Source organism: Chinchilla lanigera, unplaced genomic scaffold (genome assembly GCF_000276665.1).
Source record: "Chinchilla lanigera isolate Chin_1 unplaced genomic scaffold, ChiLan1.0 scaffold00103, whole genome shotgun sequence".
Taxonomy (NCBI): domain Eukaryota; kingdom Metazoa; phylum Chordata; class Mammalia; order Rodentia; family Chinchillidae; genus Chinchilla; species Chinchilla lanigera.
Genome location: NW_004955504.1, coordinates 677,226 through 703,735, shown reverse-complemented (window position 1 = coordinate 703,735; position 26,510 = coordinate 677,226). Strand labels below are relative to the sequence as shown.

The following is a 26,510-nucleotide window of genomic DNA, read 5'->3' as shown; positions in this document are numbered from 1 at the left end:
GCCGAGGAAGGTGCAGCTTCAGGCCCTGGTGACCTCAGGAACCATTTGCCACCAGGCTCAGGGCCGAGGAGAAGGGTCCTCATCAGGCATGCACAGGTCCCGCTGGTGCATTAACAGGCCCCAAAGCAAAACAAAAACTCAGTGCCCCTGGGGCAAAATGCAGAAGGAAAGTGGGGAGGGAGTGCAAAGCACACAGCTTCTCTTCTTCCTGCGGTTTGTCTCTCAAAGGGAGCATTATTTTTCAGTTACTGTTTAATGCATTCTCAACAAGAAAATCCACCATCACAGGAAACAGTGTGGCGCTTCCTCAGAAACCTAAACACAGACCTGTGCGCTATGCACAGGTCCACAGGCGGGATTGGGGCGTGGAAGGGCATCTGCTCTGAGTGAGCTGTGGCATGGGTCCCTATGGCCAGGATGCGGCATCAGCCTGCATAAGTGCCCAGCAGCAGATGACTGTGTAAGGAGAACCTCATGCATACCTTATGGTCTACACCTAAAAAGTCCCCCAAAAGACTCACATCCAGAAGTGGGGCCTGAGTGGAAGTGGTCACTGACCCGTGACCTGGGTGTGCTCTGGTCCCCGGCTCCTCCCTTCTCTCGCAGCTTCCTAGCCGCCATGGGTAAGCAGCTTTCCTCCGCCAGGCTGTGCCTGGGAGCCAGCTCACCATGAAGTGAACCCTCTGAAACTGTGAGTCAAAATAAACCGTTCCTCCCTTAAGTCACAGGTGTTGGGTATTTCGTCTCAGCAACAGCAAAGTGACTAATACAGATACACAGCATGGAATACAATTCAGCCATAGAAAGGACAAACTCCTGCCACTTGTGACAGCATGGCTATAACGGGAGAGACCACAGTGCTGAAGCCAGGTGCAGAAAGACCAGGCACTGCCGACGTCACTCACACGTGGAATCCAACAGAGCTGATCCCATAGATGCTGAGAGCGGAGTGGTGGTTCCCAGAGGCTGGGAAGAGGAAAGGTTGATCAGTGGGTGCCAAGTAATGGCGTGACAGGAGAAGCAGCTCTGGTGCGCCGCTGTGCAAGACGGTCCTGCGGGTGAGAGGATGGCCATGCATTTCCCGACACCAGAAGACGGGACTCAGGGGTTTTCAGCACACGGAAATGGTCAGTGTCCCAGCTGGATGTGACCAGCTGACCTGAAAACACAGCATGTCAAGAGTCTCACGAGATGCTGCATAAACTGTGCAATTATCCTGGGCCAATTTAATTTTTTATTTTAAAACCCTAAAATTCAGAATTATCGGAGTGAATCTGCCATTCCTCTTTAAGAGCACATTGAACCTGGGCCCCAAGTCAGCAGAGGTACAAGTGTGTGTCAGAGGCAGTCTGTGTTCATGACGTCCCTCGTAAGCCACCTCAGCACCATCACCTTTCCCCACGCTCTGCCCTGTTGCCCTCAGGGGCTGCCTGGCCCTGGGCCCTGTGGCCCTCTCTGCCCAATTCCAGCTTAAATCAAGGACCCCAGGCTCTTGTCATCCAGCTGCAGGTGTGACACGCCGCCTGTCCTTGCCCACGTCTCACGCAGTGGGTCCGTGGACTCTGTGTGAGGTTAGAGCCAAACTGGACACTGGGGCCTCTGAGATGAAAGGGCTCAGGAGCTCAGACAGATGGGCTCTGGGGAAGACCCACAGGTCTGAGCCAGGTCCTGCACTTTCCCCAGAAGGCCGACTCTCTCTCGCTGAAAACAGATCTGCTGGACCTGAGGGCCAAGAGTGTTTTCTAAGGAAAATTTGTGTAAGAAAAGCATAGCTGTCCACCAGTTACAGACAAGAGGGGTGGGATCACGTGCCATAGTAGGGAAGGCCAGGTCGGCTGAGTGTGGCTAGCGCATGGTCGCCACCTGGGCGGAGTCCAGGCCTCTGCACATGGCAGCACAAGTCAGTCTCCTGGGGCCAGCTGACTCGCTCTTCCTCCCCTCCAGCCTCTGGTCTCAGGAGGCCACAGAGGACTCCTTGGGTTTCTCTTACCTCTGGGGTGTCACAAAAGCTCCATGGAGCAGGCAGCATGAGGATCGCATCTGTGGGACTACTCATCCCTATCCCTCCAGGGTGAACTGGTCCGGAGAACTAGGTGCCTGTGGATGAATAAGAAAAGTAAAGGTAAAAGAGAGACAAGAAAAACAAGAGACAAAATTCTGAGATCAGGGGGCTTACAGCCTCTCAGACTGCTGTCCCCAAATACCAAATTCAGACACCTTTTATTCAGGGAGAACCAAGGACAAAGCTAGGACAAACGGGAGGATACCAACCATTCCAGCAAGGAATAATTAAAGGATCTTCCAAGACACACCTATAGCTGGGCGTGGTGGTGCACGCCTGTAATCCCAGCACTCGGGAGGCTGAGGCAGGAGGATCATTGCAAGTTCGAGACCAGCCTGGGCTACAAAGTGAGCTCAAGCCCAGCCTGAACTGCATAGCGAGACCCTGCCTCAAAAAGACAAAAAAAAAAAAAAAAAAAAAAAAAAAAAAAAAAAAAAGACACACCTATAATCCCAGCACCCAAGAGGCTGAGGCAGGAGGATCCTGAACTCAAGGTTAAACAAATCATTGTGTCCTCAATGCATTCTAATCAAAGAATGTCCTTCTCCACATGCACCTCTGCGCTGCTCATGCCCACCTGACCCGCTGCTCATATGCTGCACATCTCACTGGCAAGACACCAGCGCAGACACAGAGTCGTGAGAATTCGAGGGCGGCAGCCTTGCAGCCTTCAGGGGAGCAGCCCATGCTCAGGACCCAAGTAAGCGCCCCAGGCTAGGAAGAGGATGTCCTGTCTTCCCCTCATCTGGAAACCTAGAGTGACGAGGAACAATGCCCCAGGGTCCCCCACAGCCAGGAGAGTATGACACCAGGGCTGGGTTTGTCCTTCTGCCCACGTGGTCCAAGGAAGCAAGAGGCCACTCTGCCAGGGCTGCGCACTGGGCCCCTTTGCAGGTAGCTTTACCTCCTGCTTTGTCTTCAGCGCTGTGAGTCAAGTGACCGCCGCAGCTCACAGGGAAGCAGGCGGGTACCACTGCTCGCTTCTGCAGACCTCACACTCATTTTACTCCGGGGATGAGATGTGTTGACCTGAAGACATCCCGCTTGGAGGAAAACCTGTCAGTAGCTCCACGTGTGCATGGCCTGACCCTGGAGCCCTCCTGTGACCACCAGGTGCTGTGCAAGCAGACACGGCACGGTCACCAAAACGGGTCAGTCCTGGAAGAGGCCATGCCCACCATCCTCGGTGCTCCTACGCTGTTCCTGTGCCTGCCCCTGCCCCATTGCCCTCCTGCTCCTGATGCCACGTCCTCCTTGGAGCCAGAGCCACTGCCTGATCTCCAGTGGGAGACGCTGCTGCCATCCCTGCCACCATGCCGCAAGCCGTGCTCGCCATGCTCCTCACGATGCATGACCGTGGCTGAGCGTGGCCAGGCACTGACTGTATCCCCATCTTTAGGGGAGGGAGGATGGCACTGAGGTTTCCTGCCTCTTCCTCTGTCTTGTGGCACTCGGGGTCCAGCACAGCTCCTGCAGCAGGTCCCCTGTCCCTGGACCAGAGACACACCTGTCAGGGCCGCCTGCACGTCCCTGTGGGACCTCCCATGCCCTGGCGCCCTTCCTGAGGCCTGACTCTCCCCTCCCTCCAGATGGTTTAGGTGTGGATGAGGTTCAGATCCTGCACCATTCAGGCAGTGCCGCCTTCGAACCCACTTTTGGGGGCTGGTGGGCAGCTCCGTGGGGGTCATCGCTTGACCCTTGTGCAGGTGTTGGTGAAAACCCTTCCCTGCCTTCGCTTCCTCATCCACCCAACAGCAGCCCTCCACTCCTGCCTGGGGCATTACGGCCAATGAGCTGGCCCCCTGGAGGGAGGTCCTCACGTGCCTTTCAAGGTGCACCCCCTGCCGGAGTGCCTGCTGTGATGGGGGCCTCTTGCTCCCTTTTGTGCGCTTGGGCAGGTGAGTGCCCTCATCCCCAGTTCTCTCCCGTGGCCCAGGTCCCCTTGGCCTGTGGTAGCTTTTCCACTGTTGGGAAGGGCTCTGTGCTGTGGCTCTGGGTCCCGAGGTGGCAGCTCTAGGCTGTGATTACCACGCTCATCAAGGGGGCAATTACAGCCACAGCGGAGCCAGAAGCCACGCGAGCTGTGGGGGGGGGATCAGCGGGAGGCTGGGTGGTGTAGCCCTGGCCTGGCGAATGCCCCCTGCACCCCTCCCCCAGGAAGAGCTGCTTCCTTGGGCTTGCTGGCTGTCAGGGGCTGTTTAGCGCCCATGAGTGCCACAGAGTGTAATCTATTATTTGTTCAAAAATAGGTTTCTTGAGGTAACGACAAAGGCCCCAGTACCACGTCCTACTGAAAGCCCTGCAGGAGGCTGGCCTGGCTTTTTGTAAGATAATCACAGGGCTTGTGTGTTCCACAGCTGAAACCCGCAATCCCATCGATTTTGCTCCTGGGGAACTGGACCATCGATGAGAGCAATTGCCCTAGAGGACCAGTGGCAACTGCTTTGCAGTCAGCATTGAATCAGCAGAATCCAAACATCCAGATCTCGAGATGGTGGAGATCCCCCCACCCCACTCCAGGATCAAAACCAATCTGGAGGCAAGCATTCCTTTTACATTTCTGAGATATTCATGGAACTCAGCGGAGGCAGAGATCCACTGACCCGTGGCTGCCAGAGCTGGCCTCAGGTCACAGGGCTGAAGTCAGGGCAGGGGAGACAAACAGTTCCTGCTGCTTGAGCAGTCTGTCACCGGGCCTTTCATATGCCCACTATCCAGTGTGCAGAACCAGGCTGTCCATGGGGGTTGGGAAGCCAGCAAAATCTAGAGACCATGTTCTGGGCACCAAGCACCATGCCAATACCACACTGGGAAGGGCAAAGGGTGCCTATTGTGGGGGCTTTATGGGAGCCCAACAGCACCCTTCCGGCATTCTTTAAGGGCGCTGCTAAGATTTCTGCTCTGTCCAGCACTTCCAGCCCCAGTGCTGAAGTGGCTCAGCAGAGGCTGGAGTCTCAAGGAGACTGAGGCAGGCACCCTGTCCACACCCTCCTGTGGGACCCAAACAGAGTAGGGAGGGGAACGATCAGCCCAGCCTTCAGGAAGCACATTTGCTGCAAGGCCCCTCCTCTTTGAGAGCCCCTGGTGGCCACTGGGTTACACCAGGGATGGACCCACAACAAAATGGCGCGGATCCAATTCCAGCTCCAAGAACAAGCCTGGAACCAGACAGGAAAATGAGGCACTTGAGGACTGGGGAGGGAGAAGCCGCCCGGCCTCAAAGCTCCCAGAGCCCTGCAGCCTCTTTCTCAGTCACCTAGATGCTTCAAGATCCCACCTCCGCTTCCCCACCCCCTTGTGCTTAGAGCTGGCATTGCCCACAGGTGACCACAGCAGAAGCGCTCAAGGTAGGGGTCTCAAGAGCACGGCAGAGCAGGACAAGATGCCCATAGGGCAGTGCTGCAGAGGGCAGTAGGGCCACTTTGCAAAAAGCTCTGCACCTGCTAAGTAGGAATGTCACTCAGGGTGACAGGAGATCCCTGAGGGTTTTCTGACAGGACAGAGACTCAAGGGAAGGAGAGTATGGTTAAACACCGCTACAGTGAGGCAATGGACAGACCCTGCAGCTGGAGAATGCCTTGGATGACAGTGTGTGGTGCAGGGAGTCTCCAATGGCCCAGACCATCCTTGCCCTCATCCCCCTTCACTAAGTCTGCAACTAATCCCTCCACCTGCTTGGAGAAAGCTGTTCCTGTGAACTCCTCCCAAAGCCCCTCTTCCTCCTCTGAAAACCTTCAGCAACTTAACAGTGTCAATGTTTCAGTTAATGCCTAAGGATACCTTTGATGATGTGTCCATGCATGTTGGAGACACAGGAGATGAGATGCCCCAACAGAGAAGAGCTGAAGGACACAATCAACTCTAGCAAACCAAGGTTCCTGCTTCTGGGAAGTCTCCTAAACAAATGGGAAGATCAAGTCCCTACCACAGGCTAAAATGATACCTTTCCACTAAAAACACGAGGTGCCATCCATGAAGCCCTGTAAAGTGGAGTAGCACTTTCTCTCCCTCCTAGGTCTTGGGATGGGGCACTGATCATCTCATTCTAATTATTTTGTATTTTCCTTCAAAGTGCTTGTCCCTGGCTGGGCACGGTGACATACCCCTATAATCCCAGCACTTAGGAGGCAGAGGCAGCAGGATCGGGATCACTGCAAGTTTAAGGCCAGCTTGGGATATACAGTGAGTTCAAGGCCAGCCGGACTACATAACAAGTTCCTCTCTGAAGAAAAACAAAAAACAAACCAGTGTTTATCCCCACATTGGGTTTATATTATAAAACAAAACTTCATAAAGGAAGATAAAATGAAGCACAGTTTTATGTGAGTGCAGAATGTATTTGCACAACAGAAAAACAGGTCAGCAAGAGACAGTGCCTAACCTGTGCTCTGCTGAGGTCAAACAGGACCTAGGCTTTTACAGCAAAAAGCAGCCTTCTGTAGGATAAGCAGGGTCAAGGTAATTTCCAGCAGTTGAAAACTGATGCAGATCAGGGGGCTGTAAATTTTGCAAACCTACCGGATCATCCAGTCAAGAGACCACTGGACACTCTTTATTTCTCAAACTTGAAAACTGTCCTTAGATTCCACAAAAATTGTTCCCTATGGCTGCTACTGGAGTCCTCGGCCAGGTCTGGAGGTCCCAAGAAATCACTTGCCCCAAAAAGTTATGAAGCAGGAAAGGAATTTTGCCATTGTAGCTACAATGGGAATAATAAGGGGACCAGATGTTCTTAGCCACAACTTCAGGGAGACAGACTGACCAGACTCTTTACGCTTATGAGAAAGAACGGAGGCAGAGAGCAGAAGGTGTGCACAATTACACAGTAATAGTCACCTCCGGTCTGGTCATCACTATCTCCATTCTGCTTCTGCACGGTGGCTGCAGAAAAGTCCTCATGACTTAAAAGGACTCTGGTTCCCATGAATTGATGGCTTCAGCATGAGAGGTGGGCAGCCTCCTTCCCTTCAAGGAGTAACTGCTCTCACTTAGGGAGTGATCTCATCACAGTTATGTCTCCCAGGCTCTACTATTCCTGGAGTGGAAGGTGACTTGAGATTTAGGGCAATGACTGAAGATGACCAGGCGCGTTACAGAGGGTCTGAAACAGGACGTTTTGGCAATTAAATGTCCTTGAAAATCTTGTAAATATCCCAGCTACTTTTTCTTGCGATCTTCAGTCTTCGAGTGGGATGAAGTAGGTTAGACAAAATTTGGGGACTAATAAACCTAGCTTACATAGACACTCCTCAGGTGATTAACATGCACACGTGCAGAGCTGAGCAGAAATCTAAGTCAAAACTTAAGGTAATAAAGGAGGGACACAAAATGAAGGCAGAGATACCAAGCTTCATCCTACCTTTGGTTATCCACTGAGCATCTCGGGGCCCCAGAGAAGTCAGTGCATTTTAGCAAACGCAGCCCCTAAATCGGTTGTAGGACAACTCAGCTTCTGATCCTACATCTGTGTGACATCTTAGCCGTTAGAAAAGTCTAAAGTTCAGGAAAGAATTTCTGCTTCCCGTGGACCATTCTGATTTTTGTGAGCAACACCGTAACAGGGCCCTCTCGCACACACACAAGAGAAATCAGGTGTTTGTGAAGCTGATGGCTATTTCTTTTTTCTTAACTTGTGCACGCAATCCCAGACTTACCAGTAGATTCCCCGATCGCCCCGCCCGCCTCCCGCCCATCCTCCTCCGCGACCCTGCTTGTGGTCTCTGTGGCCCTTCCCGCAAATCCAGTGCGTGTATGCTGTGGGGGTGGGGCGGGCCCCCACGGCGAAAGGTCGGCCCCACGCGCACCCACCGTATCCTTCGGACCCCTCCACCCAACTCCGCTACACGCACACAGACGCTGCACCCCAACCGGCAACCTCTCAATCTAGCCAAGCGCCTGGCTATCGCGGAGCACGTCGGGAGGACGGCGCGGAAGGGTGATGTCACAGCTGCGCCCAGATGCACGGATGCGCGTGCGCAGGGACGGGCGATTCCCACTCCCAGGGGACCGCGCGCGCGCGTCCACTTCCGGCAGCGGCCAGTGGCCCGGAAGCGGCGACCGGCGAATCCCGCGGCGCCAGGTGTAGGCGGCTAGAGCATGCAGGGCGGTCAGCGGCCCGCGCGAGGCGCGTTCGTTCCCCCGCTACAGTGGCGGCGGCGCGCGGCGGCTCTATCGTGAGCGGCGGCCCGGGCGGCCGGCTGCGGGGGGCGGGCAGGGCGGCGCGCTTGGCCGGCGGACCGCGGCGCCATGTGGAGCGGCCGTAGCTCCTTCACCAGCCTGGTGGTGGGCGTGTTCGTGGTGTACGTGGTGCACACCTGCTGGGTCATGTATGGCATCGTCTACACTCGCCCATGCACCGGCGACGCCAACTGCATCCAGCCGTACCTGGCGCGGCGGCCCAAGCTACAGGTGAGCGCCGCGAGCCGGGTCGGGCGTGCGGGGCTCCTCAGCTTGCGCTACCTGTCGCCAGTACCACAGCCCGGTGTCCCGGTGGCCCCACTGAAAAGGGGCTTGGGTTTCTCCTCATCTGTGTGCTGCGGGCTCCAGGTGCTGCCCCTGGTCACTAGTGTCAATGCCTGGTGTGCTGGCATGGCTTCTCCTGGCGCCCTGTGCTGTGGGCACCCCTAGGTGCTGCTTCTTTGGCTCCCACCTGTGATCTTCCCCAGCCTCGCACTTTGGCATGTTCCTCCTCTGTAGCAGATGTGTCAGACTCCCCCGAGTCCGGAATCCTGCCTCTAGGGGTCCATCAGATAGATGCTCTGCCCTCCCGGCTGTGGGCTGTGTTTTCTGCCAGGTGCCTTGGAGGCTAACTTTCTGGCCACCTTTTCCAGCTGAGCGTGTACACCACTACGCGGTCCAGCCTTGGTGGCGAGAACAACGTGGACCTGGTCTTGAATGTAGAAGACTTTGACGTAGAGTCCAGATTTGAAAGGTAGGAGTTAGTCCACGTGTTAGTGTTAGCACTTTGTGCATCACATTCAGACTGAAAGCAGCAGGGGGTGGACTTGTCACTTAGGAAGTAGCTCACACTCATGTCTGATGGCTGTGTAGTGCATGCAGCTGGGGCTTCTCCAGAGAAGCACGTGTCACTTCCACCTGGTGAAGTAATTCCCTTGAGCTGTGAGTAAGGGAAAAGAAGTAAGGGTGGTCTCAGTGGCACACACCCACCTGGCAGGCACAAGGTCCTCAGTTCAATTCCTGGTTCCAAGGAAAAAAAAAAGGTGGAGAAAAGAATTGTGCAGAAAATCAGAAAAGATCAGGCATTGTACAAATATGTTAACTTTTAAATTAATGTATAGTTTAGCGTTTCATATAGAATTCTAACTCTTCAAAGTTCAGCAAGAAGCCAGGTGTGGTGGGGCAGAGGCTGAGGCAGGGGGATTGCCCTGAATTTGAGGCCAGCTTGGGATACATAGTGAGTTCAAGGCCAGCCTGAACTGCATAGTGAGACCCGTCTCAAAAAAAAAAGTTCATCAAGAATGATGTTAAAAATGATCTGCTAGTCAAGACCCTGTCTCCTCCGTCTACACTGCCTGGAAGTGTCAGACGTGTCTTAGGTGGCCAGTCCTCCCTGGGAAGCTGTCGCTCTGCACTGGGTGAGCAGCACCTCATCAGCCAGGCTGGTTCCACCTGGCTGTTTAGCTGTAACCTCGGCAAGTTAAGACCCACTCTGAGGTTCTTGAAGTGCAGACAAGGAGTGCTAGCCTATGTCTGTTTAGTTCTAGCAGCCTGCACCTGTGAGGGCACAGGCATGCCCTCTTTGAGCTCTGTTTCCTGGGTGTGACCACTGCCTCCACGCCAGAGCTGTGCCAGTTTTGGCGGAGAGATGGTGAGGGTCTTGGTTTCTGATCCTGGGGGAGGAGAACATACATGCAGCTATTCCCGAGCCTGCCCCAGATCATGCACTCACCAGAGACCACCGTGCAGCTTGGGCTTCAGTAAAGCTCAGCACCCATGGTAAGGAGATCCACCCATGTGTAGGGTGAGACATCCAGCATTCCTGTGTTTCTCTTCGTAGCAGGGCTTGCTCAGAACTCTGGCTGTGAAGTTGTAGAGGAGGGAGGAGGAATTCATGGCTGAGGTCATAGTCGGGAGCATCGGCAGGTGTTTCTTGGGGTGAGCATGGTGCTCGAGCTGTCTCTGCTCAGTTTGAGAGCCATGGCCAACTTGAAGCTGGAAGAGAAGCCAAAGACCCACCCACGCTAAATATTTCTGAGCTTTCTTCGTCATGCAAAGAAGCCCTTGCAGCACACACAGTTGCTCTTACTTCAAGAGCCTGGGGTGTGACTTGGGCTTGGGAGTTTTGAGCTGTATTACTTCTGGTGCTGTAGAAATCAGCTGGTCTCCTGCCTGTCCTCTCCAGCAAGTTAGTGACCCATCTGACCCTTGTGAGGTAGTGGTGGCAGTTCTGGTTATCACCTTCAGTTAGAGGTACGCACGCTTCTCACAATGCTCAGGGTATGTCTATGTTCAGAGTAAAGTCACAGGCAGGTGGGTTTCATTTTAAGTAGCTCTGAGCCAAAATGAGTTGGGGTGGGACAGCATTATCTCTAAAGATGTCTGAGCAATGTGCGTGTTTGTATAAACAGAGACTATAATATACGTTTTTGAGATGACCGTTTTTTTCTGTTTTAGGACAGTTAATGTTTCTGTACCAAAGAAAACACGAAACAATGGGACGCTGTATGCCTACATTTTCCTGCATCATGCTGGGATTCTGCCCTGGCATGATGGGAAGCAGGTGCACCTGGTCAGTCCTCTGACCACCTACATGATCCCCAAGCCAGAGGAAATCAATCTGCTCACAGGGGAGTCTGCTGTGCAGGTAGGGACCTCACAGAGCACCCACAGACGCTGCTGAGCTCTTGTCTCCCACTCAGAGTTTGCACGTGTCCTACATGGCAGCTCGTGTGTAGGGCTTTAGTGCTTTGTTGGAGACTAAAGTAATTTGAGTGTTACTAGTGTGTGTATCTTCCACCTGGATAACTTCCAATAGGTTTGTGGATAAATTCTGCCAAGGACTGATCAGGCCCTCAGCTACCTGTTGAGGGGAATGACAGGGAATAAAGAAAAACAGAGACAATTTTCAAGGTACAGGGGGACTGGGAAGAGACCTATTTCTAGTCAACTGGCTTGACAACCTCTGTGTAGCTTCCTGTTCCTGCGGTGAGACAACACCACCCTGGACTGTGAGGCCTGAATCATTCAGCCCAGTCCCCTATAGAATTCTGTATCAAATCAGGGGTGTGCGGTTTACGTGACTGCCAGCATTCTTTACCCATGTTGCCTCTCAGACCACAGGTCCTCTGCATCCCTAGGACAGGACAGGGCCTGTGTCTCCTGTGCTTGTAATCTCCCCGTTGTGGCTGATGCTCCTGCTATGGTGTATATGAGACTGGACAGCTGGATTTTATTCTAAGCTTATAATTCAAGACTACAGAAAACTGTAGGTGTGAGTTCCACATTGTATACCGGTAGAAAGCTATATGTGCAGAGAGGAAATAACAGTGATAATTCTTGGGGCCTCAGAGAAAACAAAGGAAAGCCTTATCTGCATCGAATTGGGTGGAAGTGAGCTGATTGACAAAATTGGAGCTGCTCCCAGAAAGCAGTCTCAAATTGTTCCAGGCACCAGGAGATAGGTATCTTCGGTGAAGAGCAGGTTTTAAAACCCTCTCCCAGCTCGCCCCCACTAGCTGTGTCTCCCTGCTACCAGCCTCCTCCTCCTCTTTGAGGACAGTCCTTCCAGGGCCTTGAATTGGGGAGGTCCCTGGAGGGTGAGGGTGCAGTAGTAGGGATGTGGAGTGGCCTAGGGGGTGTAGCAGGTGCTGAGGGTACTGCATCTGATGAGCAGGATTTTCCTGTTGCTTAGCTTTTATCCTTGCCCATATCCTTGCGGATCACCGTGGTCACTGGCTTGGCAGTGACTCCACGGCAGTCTCACAGCCCCCGCCCGTCACTCTGCTGCTAGGGTCCCTGAGCTCTGCCGCCAGACTCCCAGGGGTGGCCTGCTTAGTGTGAGGACCCCAAAGCAGAGTCAGTGTGACTCTTGATGACATGACTGGAGCAAAAACCATATGATCAGATCTGGGGGAACTTGCAGCCTGGGGCCCCATGGTGCCTTGACTGGACTCACTAGGCCTGTCCTGGGCCATCTGCCCGCTGTGGATCTGTATCTGTCCTGCAGCAGCAGATTGAAGCTGAGAAAAAGCCATCGAGCGCCCTCGACGAGCCTGTCTCTCACTGGAGACCCAGGCTGACACTGAACGTTATGGTGGATGACTTTGTCTTCGATGGATCCTCGCTCCCTGCCGACGTGCACCGGTACATGAAGATGTGAGTGTTGCATGGGCCCTGCTAAGGGAGTTGAAGCAGTGGGAGGAGCCTCTGAGGCCTGGGCCTTGCCTGCAGCCCCCAGCCCCTTGCCCACCTCCCGAGCCCCTACTGCTTGAGGCCTCAGAGACAGGGAAAGGGAGAAGCTCCAGTAGCTGCCTCCTGCCCTCTTCCCTCAGCAGGGATGTTCAAGGACAGAAATGGCCCGCTGTGACTGGGTATGGCCACTCTTCACTTGTGACTGTGCCCCGTCTCCAGCCACTCGAGCTTGAAACAGAGAGGTTTTTACTTGATTCATCTAAATGTACTTAAAAACATCTTTAGATCACAACCTAGGTCACGTCCCTTCCTGTGAAACATCACTGCTGACGGGAGGGGTGGCCGCGTGTTTCCCCTTTCCCTCACTTGGGGAGCCCTGTGTTGAGACTCACACATGCGCTACCATGTGGCTTCTCGAGGTGGCCACGTGAGGCCACGTGTCTTGCTCACCATAGTAGCCCCTGTGGTGCTTTCCTGGGGCGTTTTCTTTTTAAGACTACATCTTATTTTTGAACGTGTAATTGGTCCAGTTGGTTTAAAGCATAAAAGGGGCAGAAAGGCCGTTTGGTGGAACCCCCCAGCCTGTCCCCAGCCCCCAGCAGGGCAGCTCTCGTCCTTGCAGGGGTGGCAGGTGGGTGTTAGCCCTGCTCCCTACTGCCTCGCAGGTCACTCTGTGTCAGCGCCCAGATGGGCCGCAGGCCCCGAGTGCGGCCGTGCCCTTGGTGCCCCAGCACTGGAGCCTGTGCGGGAGCTTCCCATCTTACCGTACATGACATCTCCATATGGAGAGACCACATCCTAGAGTTCCAGTGCCCAAGATGTGGTCAGATACGATGGGAGCTGGGATATCTCCAGGATCCCAGTTCTGGATGCATTTAGGCCCCAAGGGTGCAGGTGTGCACACTGACAGGGATACTGTGCTTCCATCCCAGGATCCAGCTGGGGAAGACAGTTCACTACCTTCCCATCCTGTTCATTGACCAGCTGAGCAACCGTGTGAAGGACCTGATGGTGAGTTGTCCTCTACCGGGTCCAGTTCTGGCAGGGATCGTCCCTCAGTGCAGTGTCCACGTGGGGTGGGACATGTAGCCTACAGGAGGAAGGTGACCATGGCCCAGCCCTGTCCTCCCTGGGGAAGGCGTCCGAGGGGGTGTCATTAAGAGCTGGGTGTCATGCTAGAGCTCTGTCTGAATAGCTCCTCTGGAGGTGGGGCTAGGACCCATTCAGAAGCATCTTGAGCTGCTAGCCTTCCCGGCCTGGCTCCATGAAGGTCCCAGCCTGGAGGGCGCTGTGAATCCTGGGTGCGAGGTGAGGCTGAGAGGTGGAGAGGTGGTTCCAGGTGCTGAAGGCAGCAAAAGACACCAGCTGACCTTTGGCTGGGAACAAGAATGGTGATGGCTAATGTTTAACGGCACTCGCCTGCCCAGCCCACGCTCAGCACTTGAGGGACGTCCTGACAGTCCTGTCACCAGAGGCTGGCCCTCTCCTTGCTTCACAGCTGGAGTGTTCTGGGCAAGGCTGAGCTCTGGCCAAGATCCCTGCTGAGGCGGACATGCGGGTGTGCCTGCCTGTCACCAGGGCGGTGGAGCTGAGGCTGGGAGAGTAAGGTGCTCGCTGTGGTATGCAGCTGGTCCCGGGCGGGTGAAGGATCCTCTGCAGATGTCTGCTCAGACTCCAGGGCACTGAGCAGGCCGCACCACTCTCCTGGCTGCCTTCCGCACATGTGTGACCTGTGGGTCCGGCGGGTGGTCATGCTGCTCCCAACCTGCCCTTCCCCAGCTCAGTTTCCCTTTGCTCCTCGTGGCACGTGCTGTGGTGCGTTTGCAGTGTCAAGGGTGCTCAGGCTCTTCCTGAACACACAGGCAGCATGGCACGGCCCTGGGGCAGAGGGTGCCTGGGCTCTGTGGAAGCAGGCAGTGTAGTGCAGCCCAGGGCCGCCTGTGGCCACATGTGTGAGGGCCTGGTGCTGTCTGCAGTGGGCACCCTAGGTGCAGGCAACACATGCAGATCCCTGCATCCTGAAGGAGGCTGGTGTTGGAACAGCCTCAGCCTCGGGTCTAGGATGGCCCCGTCCCGACTCAGGAGTAGGCTTGTTGCAGCAGGCCTTGCCTGAGCCATCAGACTTCCCAGAGCAGTGCCGACACAGGACAGCCACATCACGGGGCACTGCAGCGGGCAGGCAGGGAGGCACCGCCTTGGGAAGTGGCATCCCTGGAGTGGGTGGTCTGAGGGTCCCCAGTGGCCTGCCAACCCTCTACAGCAAAGCTTCCACACTGGTGCCTACACCAGGTGGCTGAGGCTCAGGGTGCCAGGTCCCCGGGTCCACCACGCCCCAGACACCAGGGTGGTTGGTGCAGAGGTGGGCATGAGCCAGGCAGCTGCACCAAGTGGTGCTGCACTTCACGTGAAACCTGTCCATACCTGGGGGTTGCAGCCCCTTGAGCTGGAGGATGTGGGCACACAGACTGCCTCTTGCTGTAGCTCACCATCCCTGTGGGCATCCCCAGAGCTCCACCCCAGATCAGGGCACTTGCTGGCCTGTCTCTTCAAAATCTCAGGCTCTGTCAGCTGGGCTGAGATGCCCACTGTTGCCCACCCCCCACCCGTTCAGCTCAGCTGTGGACTGGCAGCTTCCTGGCAGATGCTAGTGGCCGGCCTGTCCCGTGGAGCTTTGGGGTTATGTGGGTTGGAGAGACACCGGGAATGGTGGGCTGAGCTCATGGGGACATAGAGATGTCAGAATACGTGTGGGACTTAGGTGGGTAGAGGCCGAGAGCACTGCACTCAGGAAGAAGCTGCAGGTGGGCGGTGCATCAGGACACCTGCCCCGCCCTGGATGGTGACCAGGGGGAGGGCTCGGTGTGAGCAGAAGGGCCTGGGCTGGGGCCAACTGCCGCCAGGCCCACTGTGGCCAGTGTGGATTACGAGGCAGCAATGTCCACACATGCTGGAACCTCACAGGCTGTCAGAAAGGTGTGCGTGGCCATAGGCCAGGCCCCCATCTGTGTGCTTGGTCCCCAGGGCCAGGTCCTCACCTGCGCTGCTGTCCTGACAGGTCATCAACCGCTCCACCACGGAGCTGCCACTCACTGTGTCCTATGACAAGATCTCGTTGGGGCGGCTGCGCTTCTGGATCCACATGCAGGACGCTGTGTACTCCCTGCAGCAGTTCGGTGGGTTCTCTGGCTCCCTCTGTTGTGGGGACCCCTTGCCCGTGCACCTCCTCCTCCTGGCACAGGTTGTCCATGTCTCTCAGTCAGAGGTCTCAGCATCTGGTCTCCGTCTGCCTCTGAAAGTCCGTTGCGGGCTTTCTGGAAGTTCGCCTTATTTGGAATGTAATACTTTAAATACTGAGTGGGGTTGGGTGCATTCTCACTGCTGGCCAGACAGATTTCTTGGGATCTGAACTGGTGTGTGTTCTTCCTTGGCAGGGTTTTCAGAGAAGGACGCTGATGAAGTGAAGGGCATTTTTGTGGATACCAACTTGTACTTCTTGGCCCTGACCTTCTTTGTTGCAGCTTTCCATGTAAGTGGGCACTTGCAGGCACAGGCACTGGGGGGTAGGCACCAGCGTCCTGTGTCCAGCAGCAAGCCCTCCTGGGCCTTGCAGCTGTTGTCCTGAGGGCTCTCCTGGGTCAGAAAAGGGGGCTTTCCACTGGCACTGGAGACCATTTTCAAAATAGATTGTGAAATACTTCAGGCAGCCAAAGTTGAGTGGCCTTACAAAATGTAAGGCCAGCTGATCTTAACCTGGGAAGACGTCCTGTGTGTGCAGCCAGGTTGTGCAGACGCCCAAGGTGCTGGGAAACTGGCTTTATGACCATGCACTGGGTGCGGGTAGGTGTGGTCGGGGTGGGAATGATAAGAGGAGCCTAAGCTGCCCTAACCAAGTTGGGAGCAAATGTCACTGTGTTCAAGGATGGGGCTGTAAAGGATGAGCTGGCTCGGGGCGTGTGCCCAGGAGGGTGGCATGGAGGAAGCCACCTGACGTGCAACTGAGGGCAGTACCCATGAAGCCCCTCTACCTTCTGGGGCTCTGGCATATGGAGAGGCATAGGGTGGGCCCTGCAGGATGTGATGTTTCCTGCCAAGCCTGGGGTTGGGCCCAATCTGCTCACAGGCTCACCTGGTGGGTACAAGTGACTGAGCTACTCTGGATGCAGACTGTTGTCCTGCTTTTTGCAGCTCCTTTTTGATTTTCTGGCGTTTAAGAACGACATCAGTTTCTGGAAGAAGAAGAAGAGCATGATTGGAATGTCCACCAAGGCAGGTAGGCCCAGAGCAGTTCGGCCCGCATGCAGATGATCTCCGAGGGCTCCTGGGGACCCTGTGGTCTGGCTGTGCTCCCCGGGGAGGCAGCTGTAGACCAGGCGCCTGAACCTGCATGCTGTCTCAGTGATCACTGGCACACCTTGGAAGCTGGGGTGCAGTGAGAGACAGAGTCCTGGGGTGGAGGCTGCTGGCCTAGGCTTCAGTGGCCCCTTTAGTGGGCACAGGGACGTGGGAGCGAGTGCCTAGGCCTGACTCGCAGCCTAGTTGCTCCTGCTTGCTAAGCAGAGGGCTGGCGGCTGGGCAGCAGAGGCGGCGGGGTGGACACAGGTGTGAGGGGGACGGGCAGAGCGCTTCCAGTCCTGTCTGGTCAGTGAGTCTTCTGGACCAGGTCTTGGAAACAGCGTGAGAGTCCGTCTGCAGGGTAATGGATAGGGAAAGTGCGGTATTTGTACACGATGGCGTGCTGCTCTGCCATGAAGGAAGGTGCTCTCGAGGCATTTGTAGGGAATAGAGGCAACTTGAGAACAGAATGTTAAGTGAGATAAGCCAGACACACAGGACTAGATGTCATGTGGTTCTGTTAGGTAAGAAACTCAGTGTGTGTACATCGTATAGAGCAAAATAGAAGAGAGAGAAATATGGGTAGGGAGAAATCCAAATAATTCTCAAGGTTATCCAATGTTCCATTGTTTCCAAAGATTGTAACATGTATGCTAATTTGTTTTTTTGTTGTTGTTGTTTTTCTCCGGTACCGGGAACCGAACTCACGACCTTGCGCTTGCCAGGCAGGCGCTTTTTGCGGCTGAGCTAAATCCCCAGCCCCGCTAATTTGTTTCATTTGTACTACTAGTCTCTTTACAGTTCATTGAAAAGAAAGTTTTGTGCTATTGTGTCTCTTTTTTGTTTTAAAGAGAATTTTAAAAAGTAACAAAACAACAGAAATAAACAAAACTATAGACAGCCCTTCCCAGTCCTTGTCTCAGCCCAGGAAGTTTATATTTGTAATCCCATGAAAAGTTATTGGAATTTTAGTGAGTTAATTCCAATCTACCACTTCCAGTGCAACCCATGGCGAGAATAAAGACAGTAGGCATATTTGTAGCTGTGGGGAGCCAAGGTGTCCTAAGTCCAGCCACGATGATGGCCATCCGGAACAAAGGCCTCCACCCAGGTCCCAACCTGGGTTTTATTCATTTCTGAAGAAGGGAGTGGCTTGAGGATGAATGACTGGGAGGGTGGCAGGAAATACGTGAGTACCATGAGCAGGGGCTCTGGGAGACACACCTGCCATCTCCAGAGATTACCATCAGCACCTGGGCTAGACCGATAGGCATTGCTTAAAGCCAATTGAAGGGATAAGGAAAGATCCTAGCCAGCTCTGTACATATCGATACATGGAAATAGGGTCCGGCTCAGCCAAAATGGAGACAGTTGCTCCTCTTTTAAGGAGCGTCACCTAGGTGGTCCTCCTCAAAAACAAAGCAAAAAACAATAAAAATGATACAGGGTTTCAAAGAAAAGGGTAGGAATTAACAGTGGTTGTTATATTACATATTGTTATCTTCAACGAAGTTGATCAGGTTACCACATGTAAGAATGCAAGATTGATCAAACCATTAAAGCAAATAAGAAAGTAATTTAAAAAACATTAGAAGTGATACAGAGCTTTTGTAATAGAACCTTTTTTGTCTGTCTTGTACTCTGAGTAACTACTTAGTAACTACTTTCAAGACAGTGGTACACAGTGTATTAACTTTTACATGTGTGTCTTTTTGAGACAGGGTCTCACTATGCATTTCAGGCTAGCCCTGAACTCACTTTGTAGTCTAGGCTGGTCTCAAATTTACAACGATTCTCCTGCCTCAGCATCCCGAGTGCTGGGACTACAGGTTTGTGCCACCATGCCTGGCTTTACTTTAGTGTCTTATTTTGTTAGGAAATCTTTAATTTTTCATAAAGTAAAAAAGCATCTTAGATGAAAAGAATAATAATTACTAAAGACACTAATAAATAAATATAGTAAGTTATAGTGTAATGTAATTATGTAAGCAAATGACTCTAATGGAAAATTGACATGACTCCGTAGTATTAGGAGCTCAAAGTTACTTCAATCTAATTATTTGGTATAAAGCAGACATCTCCCTTCAAGAAAATGGAATTCTTTTTGATGGTTAAAAGAAAGCAGCAGGTAGCATGGTGGTGCATGCTTATAACCCAGCACTCGGGAGGCTGAGGCAGGGGGATCACAGCAAGTTTGAAGCCAGCCTGGACCAATAGACCTTGTCTCACAAAAGCAAAAACCTCCTGCCTTTGGCTTCAGGGCTCAGACCCATGCAGGTCTCAGACATGAAAGGCAGCTTTTTTGCTCAAAGACAAACGCTGGTAGGCCCTCGGTGTCAACAAGTCTCCTAGGAGACGGACCATGTGTCTTGCATGTCTCTGCACCCCGCCTACCTCCACGCACCAGGCCTTGCAGAAGGCAGAGCACACAGAGGATTTCAGAGTACAGCATGAGCAGGAAGAGAGGCAGCTTAGCAGAGAAACCTGGAGCCAAGCGAAGTGTCAGGAGAGGCGAGGTGAGGGAAGCTGGCGTGCAGCCCGTACCTGCTGTGCAGCTCCCTGTGTGTGAGGTGACGCTCACAGGCGTCTGAGCAGGCTGCTTCCATCTGGCCGGCCCTGTGGCTTTTCCTGATCGTCTAGGGTGCTTTCCAGAGTTGTGTAGTTACCATGTTACTCTTGCTGTTGGAGGTGCCAGGCATGGACGGGGCTACATGTGTGCTAAGCTAACTCTGCCCCATGGAGCCGCCCTGTTCCCAGCTCCTCAGGGCAGGGCTGTGGCAGTCGTAGGGAGCAGGAGGCTCTGTGGGTGGGAGGGTGGGGGTGTTCAGGGGTGGGTGGCCCCGCCCTCACCACACCCCCTGTCCCCAGTGCTCTGGCGCTGCTTCAGCACTGTGGTCATCTTCCTGTTCCTGCTGGACGAGCAGACAAGCCTGCTGGTGCTGGTCCCAGCTGGCATCGGGGCCGCCATCGAGGTGAGTCCTGAGCTGCCTGGGGTGCTGGGGGCCGCGTGAGATCTTGGCCTCTGCTTCGGTCAGCGGCTCTGAGCCTGAACTGTGCGACCCTGTGTGCCGTCCCAAGAACTGGGCTCCTGCGCAGTCCAGGGTTCTGGGAAGTGTGGGCAGCTGTGCGGTGCTGGGATGGCTGTGCCGGGTGACGCAGCCCCACAAGCTGCGTGAGCACAGTTCGAGATCTGCTGACCGCAGGGCCGTCGAGGAGATGGTGGCCTCCTGGGAAGGCGCAGGGCTGAGCAAGCTGGGGCAGTTGACCCTGGCATGTCAGAACGTTGAGTGCAGTGTCTTGACTTCCCTTCAGCTCTGGAAGGTGAAGAAGGCCTTGAAGATGACTGTGGTCTGGAGAGGGCTGAGGCCCATGCTGCAGGTGAGTCCAGTCCTGCCTTCCTCTCCATCTTCCGCCAGCTGTTCATGTTCACCAGGGATCTCGTTTCTCCTGCTGCTCCCCAGACAGTGCCTGATGTGTGTGGCAGGGCTTGTGGGACCCTGTTTGCAGCCTGGCACCCAGGGACGCGTGTGGTGCTGTGGGTCTTACCTGCTGGCTGGCACAGGCTCGTGCTCCTCACTCATCTGCCATCCTCCCTGGAGCAAGGTCTGGCCCGCAGGCCCCATCTTGGGCTGGTCAGCTATGTCTCCTTGGCAGGGCAGGTCTGGGTCAGATGCCAGCACTTGATGTTCTCGCTCACAGGCATTTTTCCACAGTGGCCCTCGATCTCGCCCTCAGCGGTGTGCAGCATCTCCCCCGGCTCGGGTGCTGGTCCTTGTGTCTGTTGTGTAGCATTGGCCCAGGGACTCTTGCACCTTTGCTGATCAGAGACCATCAGGAGTGCTACTTTTTTTTTTTTTTGGAGACAGAGTCTCACTATGTAGTTCAGGCTGGAGATCCTCCTGCCCCAGTCTCCCATGTGCTAGGATTACAGGCATGTGCCAACATGCCCAGCTGGTCAGGACTGCCTCTGTGTGAAGTGTTTCTGCGGGGAAACCAGCAGCCTGGGAGCGTAATGTAGCCCCGGAGGGTGGGCACACGGCAGTGGACCCTGTGGAGCGAGGCAAAGGCAGCCCCACGCACATGGCCCATCCAGTCCCCAGCCTGCAGCGGGGCCGGGTGTACTTCTCAGGTGTTGTCAGGTGTTGACGGCCTCTGCCTGGCCATGCTGAGTCCTTCTCGTAAGCTGATGCTGTGTTTGATCTCACCACAGTTTGGCACCTATAGTGAGTCTGAGAGGAAGACTGAGGAATATGACACGCAGGTAAGCCTGGAGACTTGCACAAGCCTGTGACACCATCCTTCGGCGGGAAGTGTCTCTCTGTAGAGTGGCTGGGGCCATCTCGAGCGGGGACCCTAAGAGCAAGCACGCAGGATGCATTTCTTACAGGGAAGGGGTGCCTACAGAGCCAGCTCCCAGCCTTGCAGTGAAGCCAGGCCGCATGGCCCACAAGCCTGGAGAGGTCCCCAATGTTGTTGCTAGGTCCCACATGGCCTGCTATGACTGCCAGGGCTGGGGCGACCCTGAGGGGGTGGCAGGAGGCAGGGTCTGACTTCCCTCTCGTGCCCCGTGCTATGAGAGCTGCAGGTGTTGGTTTTGACTTAATGCTCATTGGTTTGGGTTTCAGTTTTTACTGAGATGGGAAAGAAGCTGAGATCAGGGCAGGCGTGGCTCGTGATGTGACTGTCACGCACGGAGTCCCTTGCATGGCAGCTGTGGCCTGCAGTGGCAGGCCTGTGTAACGGGTCAGAGTGCAGCCTCCCCCTCGGGCCCACGTCCCACGGGTCTCCACTAATGCAGAGGCACGCGTCCCTCTGCCGGGTAACTCAGCGGTGTCGCTACCCCAGACGTCACATGCAGTGTGGTTTCCGCCTTTGCCGCTGAGGCGTAATGGGCTTGCCTCTGTCCCGCAGGCCATGAAGTACTTGTCCTACCTTCTGTACCCTCTGTGTGTCGGGGGTGCTGTCTACTCACTCCTCAACATCAAGTACAAGAGGTAGGTGCAGCCCTGCACGTCGCACCTCCACACTGGGCTGTGAGCCAGCATCTGTGGGAGTGCTCGAGTCTGGGCCCCAGGTGCTGGGACACCAACTCAGTGGGCACTTGTGCAGGCTCCTCCCTGTCCAGTAGAGCTCGTGAGGAGCAATCCTGGACTGAGCTGGCGGCGAGAGTGAGGTGTTTTGTTGCCCTGTGTCTTCTGGAGAGGCAGCTCGCCCTGCTCCAGCTCTTGTGGAAGGCAGAGGCTGGCAGAATGGAGAAAAGGAGAAAGCCAGTACCAGCCAGGGCCCGCGGGGCTTGGGGCTTCCGCTAGCGAACTCACGGAGGGGCTGGGCGGAGTCTCGGAGCCCTGGGTTGGAGTAGCAGGGCAAGTTGGAGATGGTGGGTGGAGGGGCCGGGTCGGGATGGAGCGGGGGCAGCGGGACACACGGTGCCATCCTTTGGTCTTGGGGGAGCCCATATTTGCATGGCCGGGCTTTGCAGCAGATCAGGAAGATTGAGCAGGGTGAGGGGACAGGGTGTCCAAGAGAGCTGAGTGTCTTGGAAGGTATCTCATGGAAGGGTTCCACCGACGGGGCATGAGCTTCCCAAGGGTCAGGACTCTTCCTTCTCTTTCAGTTGGTATTCATGGCTCATCAACAGCTTCGTGAATGGTGAGTCTGGGCTCCCTGTGGGCGACGTACTGCCTTTCCTGCCCGACCCGGGTGACACTGCCTGTGGTTGGACGCCCACCCACTGCTCAACTCCCTATGCCTGGGGAGCCTCGGGTGCCCAGACTGCTTCTCCTGGAAATGGGAGACCTGAGCACCGTGGTGCAATCCAGACGTCTGACTCCCAGAACCACTGGACCCCTAGGCCACAGTGTGGCCTGCCACCTGTGTGACTCGAGCCCACCCATGTCCTGTGTGCAGCCCCGGTGCCAGGTGTTGGGGCCCTTCCTCAGGCGCCCACAGGCAGAAGGGCCAATCTCCCCCTGTGGAGCAAGGGGTCCTGCACAGCCCTGCACCCTGAGAGAGTCCCAGACTTGGTCCCAGGCCCCAGGCAGGACCTGAGGCCGAGTCCTCACAGGCCCAGGCGACTCCTGTGCCCAGCTTTGCTTGATCCTTGCCGATAGGCAACATCGGGCTCCCTGAGCTGCTCTCATGGCTGTGTGGAGCAGTGTCTTGCTGCGGCTGTCCCGAGTGTGGCGTGGCAGGGCACGCACTGCCCTTCCCACAGCGCTGTCTGTCCCCACAGGGGTCTACGCTTTCGGCTTTCTCTTCATGTTGCCCCAGCTGTTCGTGAACTACAAGGTAAGGTCCATGTGCATCCTGGAGTGGGCAAGGCACCGTGTCTCCAGGTGCCCAGACTGACTTGAGCCCCTCTCCCTGTGGCAGATGAAGTCGGTGGCACACCTGCCCTGGAAGGCCTTCACCTACAAGGTCAGTGCTTGGCACACCAGCCAGCAGAGCTCCACTAGGTCCTGTCTTTGTCTTTGGTCCTGGGGGTGAAGTCCAGGGCTCACTGAGCACCCCAGCCCTTTTGGAGACAGGATATCACAGAGTTGCCCACTCTAGATCCTTCTGCTTCAGCCTCTTGAGTAGCTGGGATTACCAGTGTTTGCTACTGCACTTGCCCGGTTCTTCTGTTGAAAAATGTGAAGAAGTGTTTTAAGAAAATATAAAGGGCCACGGAGTAGCTGTCGCTGCCCCGTTGGAGGGAGTGAAGGCCGGGGTCTCTTTTAAGCATCATCAAAGCACAGCCACCTTGGCCCGTGACTTGGGGTCTGGGGCAGCGGACCCAGCCCCCAGGCCCAGTGCCCTGGGCAGTGTGGCAGGGTGACCCCGGCCTCAGCGTGCAGTGTTGAGTGAGCGGAGTTAGAACTCAGCATGGTTTTCCGTTTTCCAGAGTGAGGTGAGGAGTCCCTCAGCCATTCTGCTGCAGCTCCACCCACCCACTGCTGGCTGTGGTATCTCTCCACTTGCTCAGTCTTCGCTTTCATTGCTTTGTTTATGTTTCCCCCCTCAGTACTGGGGTTTGACCCCAGAGCCTTCGCACGGAGCTACATCCCTACCCTTTTTTTAAAACAGGGTCTCATTAAATCACTCAGTGCTCAGACTGGGCTCAAACTCAAGATCCTCCTGCCCCAGGCTCCCAGAGTGCTGGGGTTACAGGTGTTTCCCCCGCCCCAGGCCAGCATCACAGCAGGAGGACTGCATGTCTGTCTGCTGTGGCGCAGCTTTCTGCTGGGCAGACAAGCAGCGGGACTGGAGCCTGGCGGTCTCATGACCGCCCGCTGGCTTTGCAGGCCTTCAACACCTTCATCGACGACGTCTTTGCCTTCATCATCACCATGCCCACATCTCACCGGCTGGCCTGCTTCCGGGACGATGTGGTCTTCCTGGTCTACCTGTACCAGCGATGGTGAGTGGCAGAGCCCTGCCCAGGCCCTCGCGGTGGGGCAAGACCATGTACAGGTGGTGGGTTCCAGTGCCAGTAACGGGATGCATCACGGGATTGTCCCTCCTCGTCACCCTGGCAGGGAAGTGCTGCGTCCTGATAGGTCATGGGTTGGCTGGGCCTGGGGCTCCCTCCAGGGTCTGTCCCCCAGGGGTGCAGGGTGTCAGGTGAGATCACTGAGCAGTGCCCTGCAGGTAGGGGCGTGGTCTACAGGGGCATCGCCCACCTGGCCCGGCCGCCCCACCCTCTCCCCGCCCGGGCTGGAGTCTGAACATCCTTGGTGCACATGTGACCCTGCTTGTGCTGTGCCTGGGGCTAGGGGAACAGGGTATCCGGGACAGGCCTGGCCCTCAGTGTGGGGCGCTGCAGAGACTGGTCGTGAGGGCTGCCCTCCCCCTGCCCTGCCCCACGTTGTGTCCTGGAGTGGGGAAGGGGCTCATCTGGGGTGGGTGTTGCTTCCCTCCTGGTGGCCAGTGAGCACCCAAACTTCACCTGTGCGTCCTCCTGCCTGCTTCCTCCCTGCCACCCCGGAGGCCACCCTCTGCCCCCGGGCAACACTGCTTCTCTGCATCTCCTCGGGCAGGGCCGTGATCACGGCTGGGTGCAGGGAGGCTGTGCCGCGTGCGTGTCCGCATGGTGCCCTGACTACAGGAGTGAACTGGCTGTGCAGAGCTCAGTGCCGCATCTGCTGCTTGGGGCCTCGTCTTAGGACTGAGCCCTGTCCTCCATAGGGTCCTGAGCCTCAACTCCCACTTGCTTCTCTGCAGCCCTCAGGCTCTTCGCGGGCAGCCCCAGGGCGCTGCAGGGAGCGGGTTGGGCTTTAAAGCAACATGTAGCCCTGTGTGGAGCAGCTGTGGGCGAGGCCCTGGGGTCTTGGTGAAGGGAACAACCACCTGCAGGTTCCTGGGCTGGACGAGTGGGGAGGACGCTGCCCTCAGGGTCAGCCCTCAGCCTCCGACCAGCCAGGCTCAGACTGAGTGCTCAGACTCAGGGGGCCCAGCAGAGCAGGGGTGTCACCCCGAAGCAGGCCTGCACCCCCATGCCGCAAGGGGGCCTGCCGAGCCCCCGAGCTTCTCACCGCACCGAGCAGCCGCTCTTGCCGTCCCTGTGGCACTGGGTTCCCCTGAGCGCCACTGGTGTGTTGCAGGCTTTATCCTGTGGATAGGAGCAGAGTGAACGAGTTCGGGGAGTCCTACGAGGAGCAGCCTGCTCAGAAGCCCCACGCAGAGTGAGCACCACAGTGTTGTCACAGGCAGGGCCCGCTCTCCACGAGTATTCCTGGAAGCTTTGGGAAGTCCTGACGCCACCTCTTCCGACTTGCCAAATCCCTCTGGGTGTCGGAACCTCCGGAGCTCCTCTGCCTTTGGGAGGCGGCCGAAGCGCCAGGGTGTCCGAGCCACCCTGAGCCTGTGTCCTGGCACAGAGGCGCTGGCGGTCCCGCGGTGCTCAGGCAGGAGCCCTGGGGGCTGCGTTGGCCTCCTGGTGTCTCCCACCCCTCCCGCCCCCACCCCAGACACTGGAGCCCTCGGAGGCAGGAGGAGGTGGGACTTCCATTTCGGTTGTTTGAAGTGCTCCTTACGTGAAGCTCAGTGCATACGGAAAGTCATTCCACAGACTCTGGGATCAAATGGCTTTTTCCTTTTCGTTGAAAAATTGTTTTAAATCTTAATGTATGTATGTTTCTATTTTAAAATAAATCTCTCTGGCTGTGATGTTTTGTGACCTGGGGTAACATGGGAAGAGCTTCAGGTGTTTTGTGGCCAACCTTGCCCACAGGTTAGCCCAGCAATGGTGAGCTGTTTAGAGAGTTCAGTGATACAGGCAGCTGTAGCACGCGTGCCATAGGTTTGCCACCCTGGATTAGCTGTGAGCTCTGCTACAGCGACAAGGCAGCAAACCCAGCCCCTCCTGCCCACGTGCCAGGCGCGCACAGCGGCTGCTCGCAGCACTGCTGGGTTGGAGAGATGCCCAGAGGGAGGGACGCAGAGGCGAGGTACAGAGCCGGGGCTCACCGGGGTGTCCTATGAGGTGACCGTGTTCTGGCTGAGGTGCTGTTTCCAGAGGGGCTGCCAAGGCTGTCTCTGTCCTGGAAATGCAAGCCAGCTGTGACTGAGGCCGCTGGTCCCCTTCTCTCCGGGCACTGCCTCTCAGGGCTGCTGCAAGTGTGACTCCAGGGGACAGTTCACACTGAGGAGCAGACCTCGGTCCTGGGCAGAGTGTCCGCAGTGACTTCATCACCAGAGGTTCCAGGTTGTCTCTGTAGCGCTACGGAAATGCTGCACAGGGCCTGGAGTGATTACCCTAGGTCTG

The 26,510-nt window shown here is 55.8% G+C and overlaps 1 protein-coding gene and 1 long non-coding RNA gene across 3 annotated transcripts; one reads left to right on the top strand and one right to left on the bottom strand.

The window, feature by feature from the left end:
• Positions 1-916: 916 nt before the first annotated feature.
• On the bottom strand, positions 917-7,998 carry LOC106146921. Its single transcript, XR_001231551.1, has 3 exons — positions 7,912-7,998; positions 1,991-2,089; positions 917-1,159 (listed from the first exon to the last, which is right to left on the bottom strand). It is a non-coding gene; the product is annotated as an uncharacterized LOC106146921 (long non-coding RNA).
• Positions 7,999-8,075: 77 nt separating this feature from the next.
• On the top strand, positions 8,076-25,912 carry Clptm1l (CLPTM1-like). 2 transcript variants are annotated; one of them, XM_005407056.2, is made up of 17 exons: positions 8,076-8,470; positions 8,893-8,993; positions 10,697-10,886; positions 12,252-12,397; positions 13,366-13,444; positions 15,489-15,606; positions 15,865-15,959; positions 16,619-16,703; positions 19,634-19,737; positions 20,078-20,143; positions 20,976-21,026; positions 21,677-21,759; positions 22,380-22,414; positions 22,998-23,053; positions 23,138-23,182; positions 24,049-24,164; positions 25,348-25,912. In XM_005407056.2, exons 1-17 carry the CDS (start codon positions 8,309-8,311, stop codon positions 25,430-25,432), a joined length of 1,617 nt encoding a protein of 538 aa, XP_005407113.1. In that variant the 5' UTR covers positions 8,076-8,308; the 3' UTR covers positions 25,433-25,912. The 2 variants fall into 2 exon arrangements, with proteins under 2 accessions (XP_005407113.1, XP_005407112.1); XM_005407055.2 differs by having other exon boundaries at positions 12,249-12,397.
• Positions 25,913-26,510: the final 598 nt, after the last annotated feature.

Coding starts and splice junctions, on each gene's coding strand:
- Clptm1l (XM_005407055.2), top strand. CDS start 8,309: ATGTGGAGCGGCCGTAGCTCCTTCACCAGCCTGGTGGTGGGCGTGTTC. Junction 21,760..22,379: donor CTCAACATCAAGTACAAGAG/GTAGGTGCAGCC, acceptor CTTCTCTTTCAG/TTGGTATTCATGGCTCATCA. Junction 23,183..24,048: donor GGAAGGCCTTCACCTACAAG/GTCAGTGCTTGG, acceptor CTGGCTTTGCAG/GCCTTCAACACCTTCATCGA.